Here is a 13,008-nt window from a genome sequence, read left to right as displayed (position 1 = left end):
AAACGGAATTAAAAGGCAACCAGGAACCGAAAACATTAGTATTTGAATTATGAAGTTGAGTTTTGAGGGTAAGGAGGATTTGAAGGTCATCAGATTTGATGGCGGAGAAGAGGAAGAGAAAAGAGAGGAGGAAGAGAGAAGAGAGAGAAAGAATAACAAAAATAAACAATTAAAGAGATGGAGAAGATGGTATATTTGATTTTTAATTTTTATTTTGGAATTTATTTGTCATAATTAGATAATAAGAGGGGTTAATTTATAAAATAAATAAATATAAGGACCAAATTAAATCTTTTTCCTTTGACTTTTAACACCGTTAGTCAATTTGGTATGTGTTTGCTAACGGAATAAAGTACATGGTACAATTTTGCAAACTTTTAAACCACATAGGTGTTGTTCGAAAATAGGTGTAACCACGATGTTTATTTTTGTACTTTTCCCTAAATTTAATGTATTGGAATATTTTATCATGGGGATTTAATTCTAATTTGAATAATTTTGTCAAATCAAAATCATTGTGGAAATGTGTTTCAACAATAATGACATGTAAAGTGCAAATATTATTTTCTAATGTCCCTAATAATGTCATGTAATGCATATATTTATATGAAATGAAATGCACAAAGTGATATGTTACAACATTGGCTTGCTTGGAACTTTTCTTTCTGACCGCGCCCCAATTTAGGGTAAATATGTACGATGAGTAGGATTTTTTTATCATTTTATTAATTTGGAAACTAGCATCTAAGTAGCATTCTACCCTCAGATCCCATCCTCTATATGTCAGGAACCTTTCCTTAGTCCATCTCAATTACTTGAGAATAAGTGACTGTAATCCAGTATGGATCACCTAGATTGGCCTGGTGTGGTATATACTTTTGACATTGAGTGCATAAGCAATATCAGGTCTAGCACATAGAATACATGATCAATCTTATCACACTATGATAGCTCCCATTTATATAGTGTTTTTAGGATTAATTTAGATTGTTTTTATTAGCTTCTAGTTAAGTTTTTGTATTAATTTGTTAGTTTTTAGTTAAATTTAGTATTTTCCTTATTTATGGCATTTTCGGTGTTTTCAGGGATTTTCAGGGACCTTTCGTGCATTTCCGAACCAGACCCAAGCCTATTGGAGCATTTTCGGATCATTCAGGGACCATCAGAGCACTTTTGGGATTCATCAGGGACCATTAGAGCACTTTTCGGAAGCCCATGGACCTAAACAGATAAAAGCCGGAGCCACATTTCCTCAAATAGGACCTGTCTCGGCGAGACATCACCTGTCTCGTCGAGACATGCCCTCGTCTCGTCGAGACAGGCCTTGTCTCGACGAGACGAGGCGGGGGAAGGCGCGCCTGCGCCTTCCCCTTTGCTGAAACTCGCGGATCAGGGCCCTAAAAGCCCATTTAACACTTTGTAAATGCCATTTTTACCCCTGAGGCATTAGGGTTTCCTTCCTAACTCTATAAATAGGGAGCTAATCCTAATCTTTCAGGGGGGATTAGCCACTTAATAAATTGGAGAGCCGCTAGGGCTTTCTCCCCTACACAATGTAGATTTAGCTTTTATTTCAGTTTTATTTTCCTGTTTCTAGATTAGGTTTATTTTCAGTTTTTATTTCTTATTCAAGAACAATTGATGGGAGAAGCTCTAGATCTTCTATTTTTGTAATCAGAATCGACAAGCGGGTTTTGGATTTCTATCTCTCCCTCTTATCTTTTCCTTTTATATTTAATTGAAGCTTTTTCCATTATTCTTATATGCCTATTGCTATGATTAATTTGTCTATGAATTAATCCCCATCCAATTTGGGATGGGGATGAAATTGATTGTAAGAATATGTATGATTGGGGATCTAGGACCTTTGATTGATCAGTTTATACATGCTTAATGCCTAGAAATTGTTAGGAACAGGATTTATGCTAGAATGAACATTGATAATGATCAACTAGCTTGTTTATGTATATAATGTGCTTAATGCCTGTGACCCTGACATTAAATAGGATTACAGATAGATGAGAACCTGACCACGGAATCGTCTATACCGAACTTGTGTAAATCTGACTTCGCTAGAGACCACTAGGAATGAGGCTTTGTGGCTGGGCTACGGCTTTAGCCTCAGTTGTCAATAAACCTAATGCTTTGCATGACCTAGGGTATATCCCTAATCAAGCCGTCACCCGAATGCATGTGAATAGGTTAGACAAATCCCGTACAAATTTGTCTTTCACTTAGGACAATTACCTTCAATCATTGGTAAAACACAAATCTGAACTCCTAAACCCATACCTAGGATTTAATCAAAGGAATCCTCAACCTACATTGTGACATCCGTCAATTCACCTTTTACCCTGTCAATTGTTCACTTTATTTTGCTATGTTTATTGCTTTTAATTCAATTAGTTAGTTATTCAAAAACCCAACTTTTATCCAACCCTCTAAACAATTAGATCATTCTAGGTAGATTTATTAGTTATAACGAATAGTCTTTGTGGTTCGATCTTGTGCTTAGCACAATATTACTTGTTGCGATAGGATACACTTGTCCTATTAAATGTTATATACTTTACGAGCATCACACTACCATACATTATTTCAGCCATGCGCTTCCGTTGCTCATCATTTTTAAGGGAATGGCTGGTAGAAAATTATATCATATGTCCCATAGGCAAGAACCTTTTCTTGGATCGATCCATACTAAACTTCTTTAGCATTTTGTCTATGTATGTAGACTCGGTAGTCTATTTGATCTATCTCTATATGTATTTGTTCGTAGAACGTAGGTCAGATCATATATGTGTCTTTAATGGAGAAATTGCTAGATAACCAAATTCTTATAGTTGTAAGACTGCCACATCATTTCCTATGGGTAGTATGTTATCCATGCACAACTCTAAGAGAAACGACTATGCTTCCACTAACCATATTGTATACACAAGGTTCGTCAATATTAGAAACAAAATCATATTCCTTATTGGCTTCATCAAAATATTTATTCCAACTCCGTGATGCCTGCTTGAGTCCATAAATGAATCTCTGTAATTTGCAAACCTTGCATCTTTAGCTATGAAACCTTCAGGTGTATCATATACTCATCCTTAAGCATATTACTATTTAGGAACATTGTAACATATGTGAATAATTTAAAGATCCAGTTCCAAATTATTTCGGATCCTCCCCTTCATTCACTTGGATATTGGGTTATTGCTCCTAAAAGCTTCTTCCTTCCTAAATATGGATATCACATTCTATCTTATTCATGGATCTTCAGTGCACGTAGATAGCGCCACCTAATAAGTTATTTCGACTTTCTCGGAGTCTTTTCATTGTTAGGATTTAGAGTTAGTTTAGACTAGGAGTCTACACCCTTATAAATGGAACAAACTCCATTTACAAAGGTAACCTCATTCATATTGATATAGGATAAATGGATTAAGGCCTGAACAAAAGGTCCAACCGAATCAATCTCATGGGTCGGAAACAAAAGGTTCATATCAAAGCAAGCTAAAGGTGCTGATTTAGACGGTTAACTAGAAAGCTTCAGTAGGAAGTCATCTTGTTTCACACGTGGACCAATGAGAGCTTTAAACCTTAAAGGCATGCTCCTATTCTCTAGATCACGCCAGATATTACACTATAGCAATCAAAGAAGGCACTCCAATAAATATGCAAAAAAAAGGCACTCCAATAATTTATCAAACAAAATCACAAAAAAAAAAAATTATCAAACACTATAGCAATGAAAGAAGAGGAACATGCAAAAATAGCACAAGTTAAACACCGCATTTCATATTAGGGGCATGTTTGGTTCAACTATTAGGTGTTGTTGCAGTTAGTTGTTTACAGTTGTTGTTAACGGTTTACAGGGTCGGTCCTAACAATTTAGGGGCCCTAGGCAAAATAAGCAATAAGGACCCTTTAAAGTGTAAAAGTTAGACATGTCTTTTAAAAAACAATTATCAACGGGCTTTCAGAAATAAATAGGCCCTCCTATATAATTTTATCACTATTTATATTATAAAAAAAGTAATTTTCATATATACATATAAGGCTAGAAAATTTTTTTGGGACCCCCTTCGACCCTGGGCCCTAGGCGGTCTCACCCCGGGCCTATGCCTAGGGCCGGCCCTGACGGTTTATTATTAAGTAATTGATTATTAGTTTTTGGTAAAATTGTGATTAGATATAATATGTCTAGGATAAATAATTAATTAGTCTCTACATTTCTAACATACTGTTTAGTCTTGTTATATTAATGATACATTTTTTAGTCCTTAACTTTTGTTTTATTCACTAGTTTAGTTCTTTAAAGAGTGACCAAACTGTTTCATAATTCAAATATATGGACTAAATTGTTGAATATAGCAAAAATTAAGGAGGTGTTTGGTTACTCATTTTTGCATTTTCACTTCAAAATGGAGACTTTTAGGTGTTTGGTTAGATACTTCTTTTTTGCCTTTTATAGCCGAAAACTAATTTTTTTACAAAAGTGGGGAATCCTTGCTTTTTAAAAAATCAATTTTTTCCAACAGCAAAAAACAGATAAACCAAACGAACCTTAAAAAACTAAACAATGCATTATTAAAAATACGAGGACTAAATGGAGTGTTATGTTTAAATTAATCAAAAAAATTATAAAAATAAAAATTTTAATACAAATAAATCAATAACAACAACAACATCATCAAAGCCTTAGTCCCGAAATGATTCGGGGTCGGCTAACATGAACCATCATATAAAAACCGTGAAATCAAGTCGTGTCATCGACACAAATTCGCTCCCTCCACTCCGTCCTATCCACTACCATATTTTTCTCAATTCCCAGTAAACTAATATCACTCTCGACCACCCTCTTCCAAGTTTGCTTAGGTCTTCCCCTACCCCTCACCACTACATCCCTTTGCCACTCTTCGGTCCTCCTAACCGGCGCATCAAGCGCTCTACGTCTCACATGGCCAAACCACCTTAGTCGGTTTTCTCTCATTTTATTCTCAATAGATGTAACCCCTACTTTTGTCCTAATTATTTCATTACTCACCCGACCCTTTCTCGTATGACTACACATCCATCTCAACATACGCATCTCCGCCACCGACATCTTATGGATGTGACAGTGTTTCACTGCCCAACACTCCGTACCATATAACAATGTTGGTCTGATTGCCGAGCGGTAGAATTTTCCCTCCAATCTATTAGGCATGTCGGGGTCACAAAGGAAACCCGTAGCACTCTTCCACTTCGACCAACCAGATTTAATCCTATGAGCAACATCTCCATCTACTTCTCCATCCGTTTGGATAATAGATCCTAAATACCGGAAGCAATCCGAGGCCTGAACAACTCTCCCATCTAGGGTGATTGTCCCTACTAGACTTGGCAATTATCGTGTTCGAGTCGTGTTAATGTCGTGTTATTTCGGGTTCGTGTCAAAAAGAGTAAACCCAAACCCAACCCAAAAACTTTCGTGTCAAAGTCGTGTTAACCTGTTCGGGTTAGTGTCGATTTCGTGTCGTGTTTTCGGGTTACATGTAATTTTTTTATGCATATATATTAATAATAACTCTTAAAAATATAAGAAGATATGGTACTGTTTTTAAACATTTTATATCATTTTTAGATTAGTATGTTAACAATAATTATCGAAAAGTTCGATAATATCATGTTAGAGGGTCATGTAATATGTTTATAACAATTTAGGAAATTCAAATCAATATTTACAATTAATAATTATAATTTTATTATCTTTATTAATAAAGTGATATAAAAACACGAGAATATAACAATAATTTTCAATATCCGTGTCATTTCGTGTCGTTTTCGGGTTCACATATCAACACTAACCCAATCCAAAAATTAGCGTGTCAGTTTCGTGTCAACCCAAAAATAACCCATTACCTATTAAGCTCAACATTAACACTAAAAATCCGTGTCGTGTTCGTGTCGTGTAATCGGATCGTGTGTCATTTTGCCACCTCTAGTTCCCACCTTCCTACTCCTATGGCCGCTAAACTTAGAGTTTGTCTCCATAGTTCCAACTTCCTCTCCACTCCTTCTTTCGTCTCATCAACCAACACAATATCATCTGCAAACAACATGCACCATGGTATACCATCTTGAAGTGAACTTGTTAGTTCATCCATAACGATGGCAAAAAGAAATGGGCTTAGTGCGGAACCTTGATGCACTCCAATCGTAATAGGGAACTCTTCAGTCTTCCCAACACTAGTACGTACACTCGTGCATGCTCCCTCATACATGTCCTTTATGATGTCAATATATTTCCGCGAAATGTCTTTCCTTATCAAGGCCCACCAAAGTACTTCCCTTGGTACCTTATCATATGCTTTCTCCAAGTCAATGAAAACCATATGCAAGTCTTTGTTCTTATTTCGATAGTGCTCCATTAATTGTCTCATTAGATGGATGGCTTCCATAGTTGATCTTCCCGGCATAAAGCCAAACTGGTTTTCCGAGATCTTCACCGTCCTCCTTAGCCTTTGTTCGATCACTCGGTCCCAAAATTTCATAGTGTGACTCATTAATTTGATTCCTCGATAGTTGGCACAATCTTGGACATCGCCTTTGTTCTTATACAAAAGGATTAAGATACTTTTCCTCCATTCTGATGTCATCTTATTGTTTCTCCAAATTTTGTTGAAGAACGTCGTCAACCATTCGATTCCTCTTTCTCCCAAACATCTCCAAATCTCAATAGGGATGCCATCAGGTCCTACTGCTTTCTTCAACCTCATCTTATTTAATGTCATTTTGACTTCACCCTTTTGAATTCTCCGCAGGCATTCATGATTTATCATATTGTGAGGGATACTTATATCTCCAACATCTTGTCTGCGGTCTCCATTAAATAAGTCATCAAAATAGGACCTCCATCGTTCCTTGATATCCTTATCGCCAACTAGGACTTTCTGGTCCACATCCTTCACACATTTAACTTTTCTGAAATCTCGCGTCTTCATATCTCTCATCCAAGGAATTCTATATATGTCTCTTTCCCGTTCTTTCGTATCCAATCTTGTATACAGATCCCAATTCACCTTTGTTCTAGCATCTCGTATAGCCTTCTTTACTTCCCTTTTAGCCTCGTTATATTTTTCATAATTCTCATCACTCCTATATTTCCCCAATATTTTATAGGATTCTCGCTTACTCTTTACTGCTTGTCGTATTTCTTCTGTCCACCAAGATGTGTCCTTACCCGGTGGCATGCAACCTTTAGATTCCCCTAGAACTTTCTTCGCTACTTCCCTTATAATAAATCAATAAAAATAACAAAAATTAAAAATAATTATTTATTGAACGAAGTAAAACTTTATTGTTTCGGCAATAATATTATATATATATATAGAAATAAACATTAAGGAGAAATATGCTTACAGATGTTTCCAGTAAAAAATATTAAATGTTATTATTGTATAAAGTTAACCAAACGCTATGTTATTGACAAAAAAAATCATTTTTCGGCTACTGATACTGAAATTAAGTGACAAAAAACAGAGTCTAACAAGCCCGACTACTCTGAGCAATGCAACACCTACAAAAATAACAAAAATAAATAATTATGGCGATAATTCATTGCCCCATGTTTCTTTGTTGGATTGGGGAGAGAGAGAGAGCCTTGAAATATTCTAGTAATCTATTCTTTGTTGTATTGTAGGATAACAATTGAACTGCTCACTGGCCGTGTTTAACCCAAACCACCAACTAATATTATATCTTTGCTAATACAAGTGCCAACAAACCCTATTCAACAGATGCATCCCTCACTCATCAATCCCACCAACAAAATATAAATATTATATTCTCAACAAAACCGCCTCTCTCTCGAGGTAGAAAACATCATCTTTCCAGGATTCTAATAAGCAACTCAATAATATGAAATTTGATTCACAATAAACACTATCTTTTATTACAGTAGATGCAGAGTACAATTCATGAACCCAGAAATGCCTGCGTCATCAGGCCTGGCTTTTAAAAGAAACAACTAAATTGTCATGGTTCCACACCTGAAGTTGCTGCACCCCGATACAAACTGCACAATGCAATCTCTCACACAACCTATGTGGACTAAATCAAACAGACAAACGAGAACCGAACTTGATCCTCGACAAGCATAACACTCTTCACGTGAACTCAACACAACTACTCTTTACAAACACCCTTGCAACAAAGATGCATTTATTCAAATGAAACACTTGACATTCACATGACTAAGACGACGGAAATGTGGCCAACGCATACCCAGAACAGATAGAATGATCAAAGATCACAACATGAAATGGAACAGCCATAAGGGAAATTCTAAACTAGGTTCGGTTAGTGTATCCTCAAGAAACCATGGCTAAGAGAAGTGTTGCCTCCCATCGAAGGGGGCAAAACAGTTACAACATGCTTTCACTGTGGATGAAAGCCTGCAAAAAAAGAGATGGAGTGATGTACCATAAGTTCCCTGGAAAACAAACAAACCGGATCTACTAACGGCCAGTACTGATGGGCCAAAAACCTATGCTGTAGCTGTATGCTGCTACCCGAGTGAACTAACTATAGAAACTATCCATGTACAGTCTTGTCATATCCAGTGTCTTCAATTCAATGCAGTTCTGTTTCTCACAAGTTAGGAAAGGATATCACATCTCCACAAATTCTCTACAAGCAGCTCTATGGTGCTGCTGCTGATAGAACTGCAGTTTTTAAGATTCAACCCCACCAGGGTTCGGCCCAATTTCTTTAGGAAAGGGAAGCACTTGTTTGATACACTGGAACAACCTGAGAGGGAAAGGACTTGAAGATTGAGTTGATCTGCGCTGGACAAGACAGCAAGTCCTGGATCAGTGACTGCACATTTAGATATATCTAGATCACTAAGAAACAAGCAGTGCTCAGCGATTGCCATCAAGCTAGCATCGGTAATCTTCCTGCAACCATCCAGATTCAGCAATTCAAGGCTTTTGCCATGTAGCCTAGCCAAGGCTGAAACTACTTCATCGGTCAAACTCATGCAGCCACTAAGATTCACCTTAACGAGTCCTGCCTCACAACTCTCCAGGAGAGGAAGAAGCCCAGAATCTGTAATTGCACACAGGCCAGTGAGATCTACATGCTGAAGCTGGGGGCACAACTTGCCTACCAAAGCCAAACTGGCACTGCCAAATCCAGGGCAGTTTCTAATGGACAATGATCGAAGAGAGCTGCAAGGAGAGCTTACTAGTTCTGATGCTACATCTCTAATTCCCATACACTTCACCAGGCTAAGAGCTTTCAACTTAGATCTGCAGTTTGAGATTGCACCAACAATCCCTGATTGTGTAACCCTGTTGCACTCCTCCAATTGCAAGCTCTCAAGAGAACCTGCAGCTCTGGCAAAAGAGACCAGCCCATTGTCTGAGACAAAGCAACATTTACGAAGGCACATCTGCTTAAGATTTGTGCATCCTTTTGCAACAGCTTCAAGACTGACATCAGTTATCCCTCGGCATGAAGAAATCGTCAAGCACGTCAATTTTTGCAAACCCTGAGAATTGCCCATGACCCAAAAGCCCTTTTCACTCACTTGCTGAAGATTACTGAGGACAAGATTCGTCACTGCTTTTCCATAGTGCCCAATTACAGCAAGAGAGAAATCTGTAATGTTCAAGGACTGAAGCTTCACCTTTGACAATCCATCAGTAGCTGATGACAATAGACTTGATACACCATGATCTCCAACAAGAGCACAATCCTTAACAGAGATAGACTGAAGCTTAGTGCAGTGTTTTCCAATACCTTGCAAGCCTTCATTGCCAATCTTAGGACACGATTCAATACTCAAAGAAGTCAAATTTGGACAGTTCTCAGCAATGGCAATCAAACCTTTGTTGGAAATTGAAGGGCAATTGCAAAGGTCAAGCTTTTCCAACAAATGGCATTCATTGGCAACCTCGAATAGACTTTCATCCCCAACTAAAGGAACATCCCATAAAGTAAGAGCTCTCAAAGATGGGCAGCCGCGGGCAATTGCAGATAGACCAAGGTTGGTAACTCCTCGAACAGAGTTGCTTCCCCTGATCAAAAGCTTTCCTAGCCCCCCACGGCCACTAGTACCAACAGCAATTGCAGCAAGTCTCGTATCTGTTGCTTTCTTACCCTCCAAAGACCTGGTAAGGTACCCATCACTCTCAATTTCACCATTATCATCACAAGATACCATTTCTACATCATTACAAACAGACTCTGAAGTTATGGTCTTGCAAGATTCAGATCTCCGAATGCTGCTTAACAGTGTAAGCCATCGTTTAGAGACACAAGCGCAAGCACTCCTCTCGTTGCCTCCTGGAATGCGTCTAAAGATCTCGAACAAACATTCATCTGGAAGAACATCAATTGACGGCTTCTTCTTCTGCGCAAAGTCAGAGGATCCAAAAACGAATGGGAAAGTAATTCTCGCCCGCTTGCAGGGAGGGCTGTATATATCCAGTTGAGAGGCAATTGAATAAAATCGACCAAGGTCCATGGGATTTGTACACAAAGAGCCCATAGAATAGAATTCATCATCACCTGAATAAACCAATATATAAACTTGATTAGGCTAAAGCAGTTGATGTAATCACGATCTTCTAAATCATCTTCTTTAATTCCCCCCAAATAAAAACGTTCTATCCGACCTAATTTTGAAGCTAAATTCCTCAAATTGTAATGTTTAGTGGGTTTTGATCAGTATAGAGCAGCGAGCTTATCAAGTATTTAATCAGGCAGAAACAATGAAGAATATTATCAATCTGAAACCATAACAGATCCATAAAACCAAAATAAATGAAGCATCTAAAGGCCGTATTGCAAAGAGAGAGAAAAGGGTAACTTACCACTGTAGTTAACAAGAGCAGGCATGATTGAATCCGAGAGAAGCCGCCTAGATTAAGAGGCAAAAAAAGGATGAAAGAAAGAAACAAGAAAGAGATGAAAAAGAAAGAAAGGAACGTAGAGTGCATGAGCAAGAGGAAGAGAAAGAAACTTGAAACCCTAACGAAGTAGGGCAAAAAAAGAGAAACAAAGAAGGAAGGTTGTGTAGATGGGGGTGAGGTTAAGAAAGAATAATACTTGGAAATGGAGGAGGAGGAAAGAGAGATATATATGAAAGGAATGGGGGGAAGAAGAGAATAGAGATACATTGCCTTTAGAAACATGCAATGAATCCTTCCCCAAAACCGGTTATTCCTTTCGGTCCAACGGTCCACTCTATTGCCTACTTGCCCTTACCACGAGCTATTTTCCACCTCATTTTGCCAAATTTTTCATTTTCTGCCAACTCCAATATTACCAAAACTGGATTTTATACAACTCCTATTTTTTAGCCTATTTGAGAAAAGTATATGATATCGTAATAAATAAAGAGTTAGATACATGGAAAAATAAGATGTTTTATATAAAAAAAAAAAAATATAACCGTCAGGATATATGTCAAATTACAAGGCCGGATTCTAAATATATGCTTCTAATCTTTAATACAATAAAGTGAAGACATACACAAAAGCAAACAGAATATGAGCCTCCTATATAGCCGATCAATTATGTCGGTAGTTGTGAGAATTTTCCCACAATCCCTGAAATCAAGGTTTGACTTGGTAAGTACGAAATGGCCTGATTTCAAGGGATAGTCTGAGATATAGGATGGATTTCAACAAGATAGAAAGGGAGGTTGAATTTTGAAAGCACGAGGAAAGACTTTTAATAAAGGAATTTGAGTTTTAGAAAGACAAAATAGAGTTCTTAAGAGTTTTTGGGAAAACACCAAGCTAAAAGGGATTAGAGTATTCTGTAATAGGAAAAGGTTGAGTTTCTAATCATCATTACAATTATTTTCTTATTTTTGTAACTTTGTTTGTAAGAATCGGTTCGTTGTTCGCGGGTTTTTCAGCTACCAAATCTCGTTCGTTGCGTTTGTCGGAGTCTACCTCTATTCAAACGTTGGATCAAAGCTTAGAAGGTAATTCTCTGAAGGGTATTAAAGCCCTCCTTGAAGTGTTTACGTGTTTTTAATTTCGTTCGATTGCGCACTATTTTTCAGAAATCGTTTAAGTATTCCGAGTTTCTGTAAGCAGGTCGATCGGCCACCACCATAGCTGATTGGCTATGTCAACTGAAACCCAAAAATCTCTTTTATTTTCTGTTTAGTCCAGATTTGGGTTATATTTGTTGTTTTCATTAATTATGAATTCCAGTAGATTATAATAGCCATTAAAACACCTAATATGTAAGATTGGATTAACAACGAGATAAAAAGAGTAGTTTAGACATAAAATGAATCCACTAGAGATAGATACAGATCGATGTTTCGAATGTCATGTTGATGTGCTAGTGCTATAGAATCTGTTTGAGTCCTATTTTATCGAGTCTGACGTCTTAGTGTCGTGGCTAATGTTTATTTATTTTGCAGGTTTAATAGATGTAGATTAAGATTAGAACAGTTGTGTAGGATTTTTATGTGAAGTTTGAAATGTAATTTATAATTTCGCATTTATTTACCGCTTTCTGCGATTATGTGATGAATGTATATAAAACGGAAGTGCACTAGATATAATTAGTATTTTAACGAAAAGTCAAATGCACAAGTTTATTAATCAAATTCTTACTAATATGATAATTCGTGAATCCATCTCTGAAGAGATGACACTATATGAACGCGAGTGTCATCTTTATTATTTTTTCGGGACTTAAATTCTAGATGGCGACTCTCATAAGTGTAATAACATAAATATGATAAAAAAAAAAGGTTAATTAAAGGTGGCTTAAATCACAAAATAAGCTTGCATCGGAAGAGACACCCCAAGTAGCGTCCTAAGACAACTGCAAATAACGATGTACGGTACATAAACCGCTTCTTTCTACGAGGCGGGCACTTACAATAGTTCACATGATGTGTGGCTTGGCTACACCACGTGTGACTGTTACTGAACTTTATATTAACTTATATCATAGGTTTTTTTTATATAAAAATAAAATTTTTATTTTGTA

At 37.1% G+C, this 13,008-nt stretch overlaps 1 protein-coding gene across 1 annotated transcript; it reads right to left on the bottom strand.

The window, feature by feature from the left end:
- Positions 1-7,880: 7,880 nt before the first annotated feature.
- Positions 7,881-11,122, bottom strand: LOC136202122 (EIN3-binding F-box protein 1-like). The gene is made up of 2 exons (XM_065992606.1): positions 10,860-11,122; positions 7,881-10,554 (listed from the first exon to the last, which is right to left on the bottom strand). The coding sequence occupies exons 1-2, from the start codon at positions 10,882-10,884 to the stop codon at positions 8,636-8,638; spliced, it is 1,944 nt and encodes a 647-aa protein (XP_065848678.1). The 5' UTR covers positions 10,885-11,122; the 3' UTR covers positions 7,881-8,635.
- Between the last annotated feature and the right edge of the window lie 1,886 nt (positions 11,123-13,008).

This window comes from Euphorbia lathyris, chromosome 8 (genome assembly GCF_963576675.1).
Source record: "Euphorbia lathyris chromosome 8, ddEupLath1.1, whole genome shotgun sequence".
Taxonomy (NCBI): Eukaryota; Viridiplantae; Streptophyta; class Magnoliopsida; order Malpighiales; family Euphorbiaceae; genus Euphorbia; species Euphorbia lathyris.
Note: the sequence above shows the minus strand (reverse complement) of the source record. Positions and strands in the feature narration are given on the sequence as shown.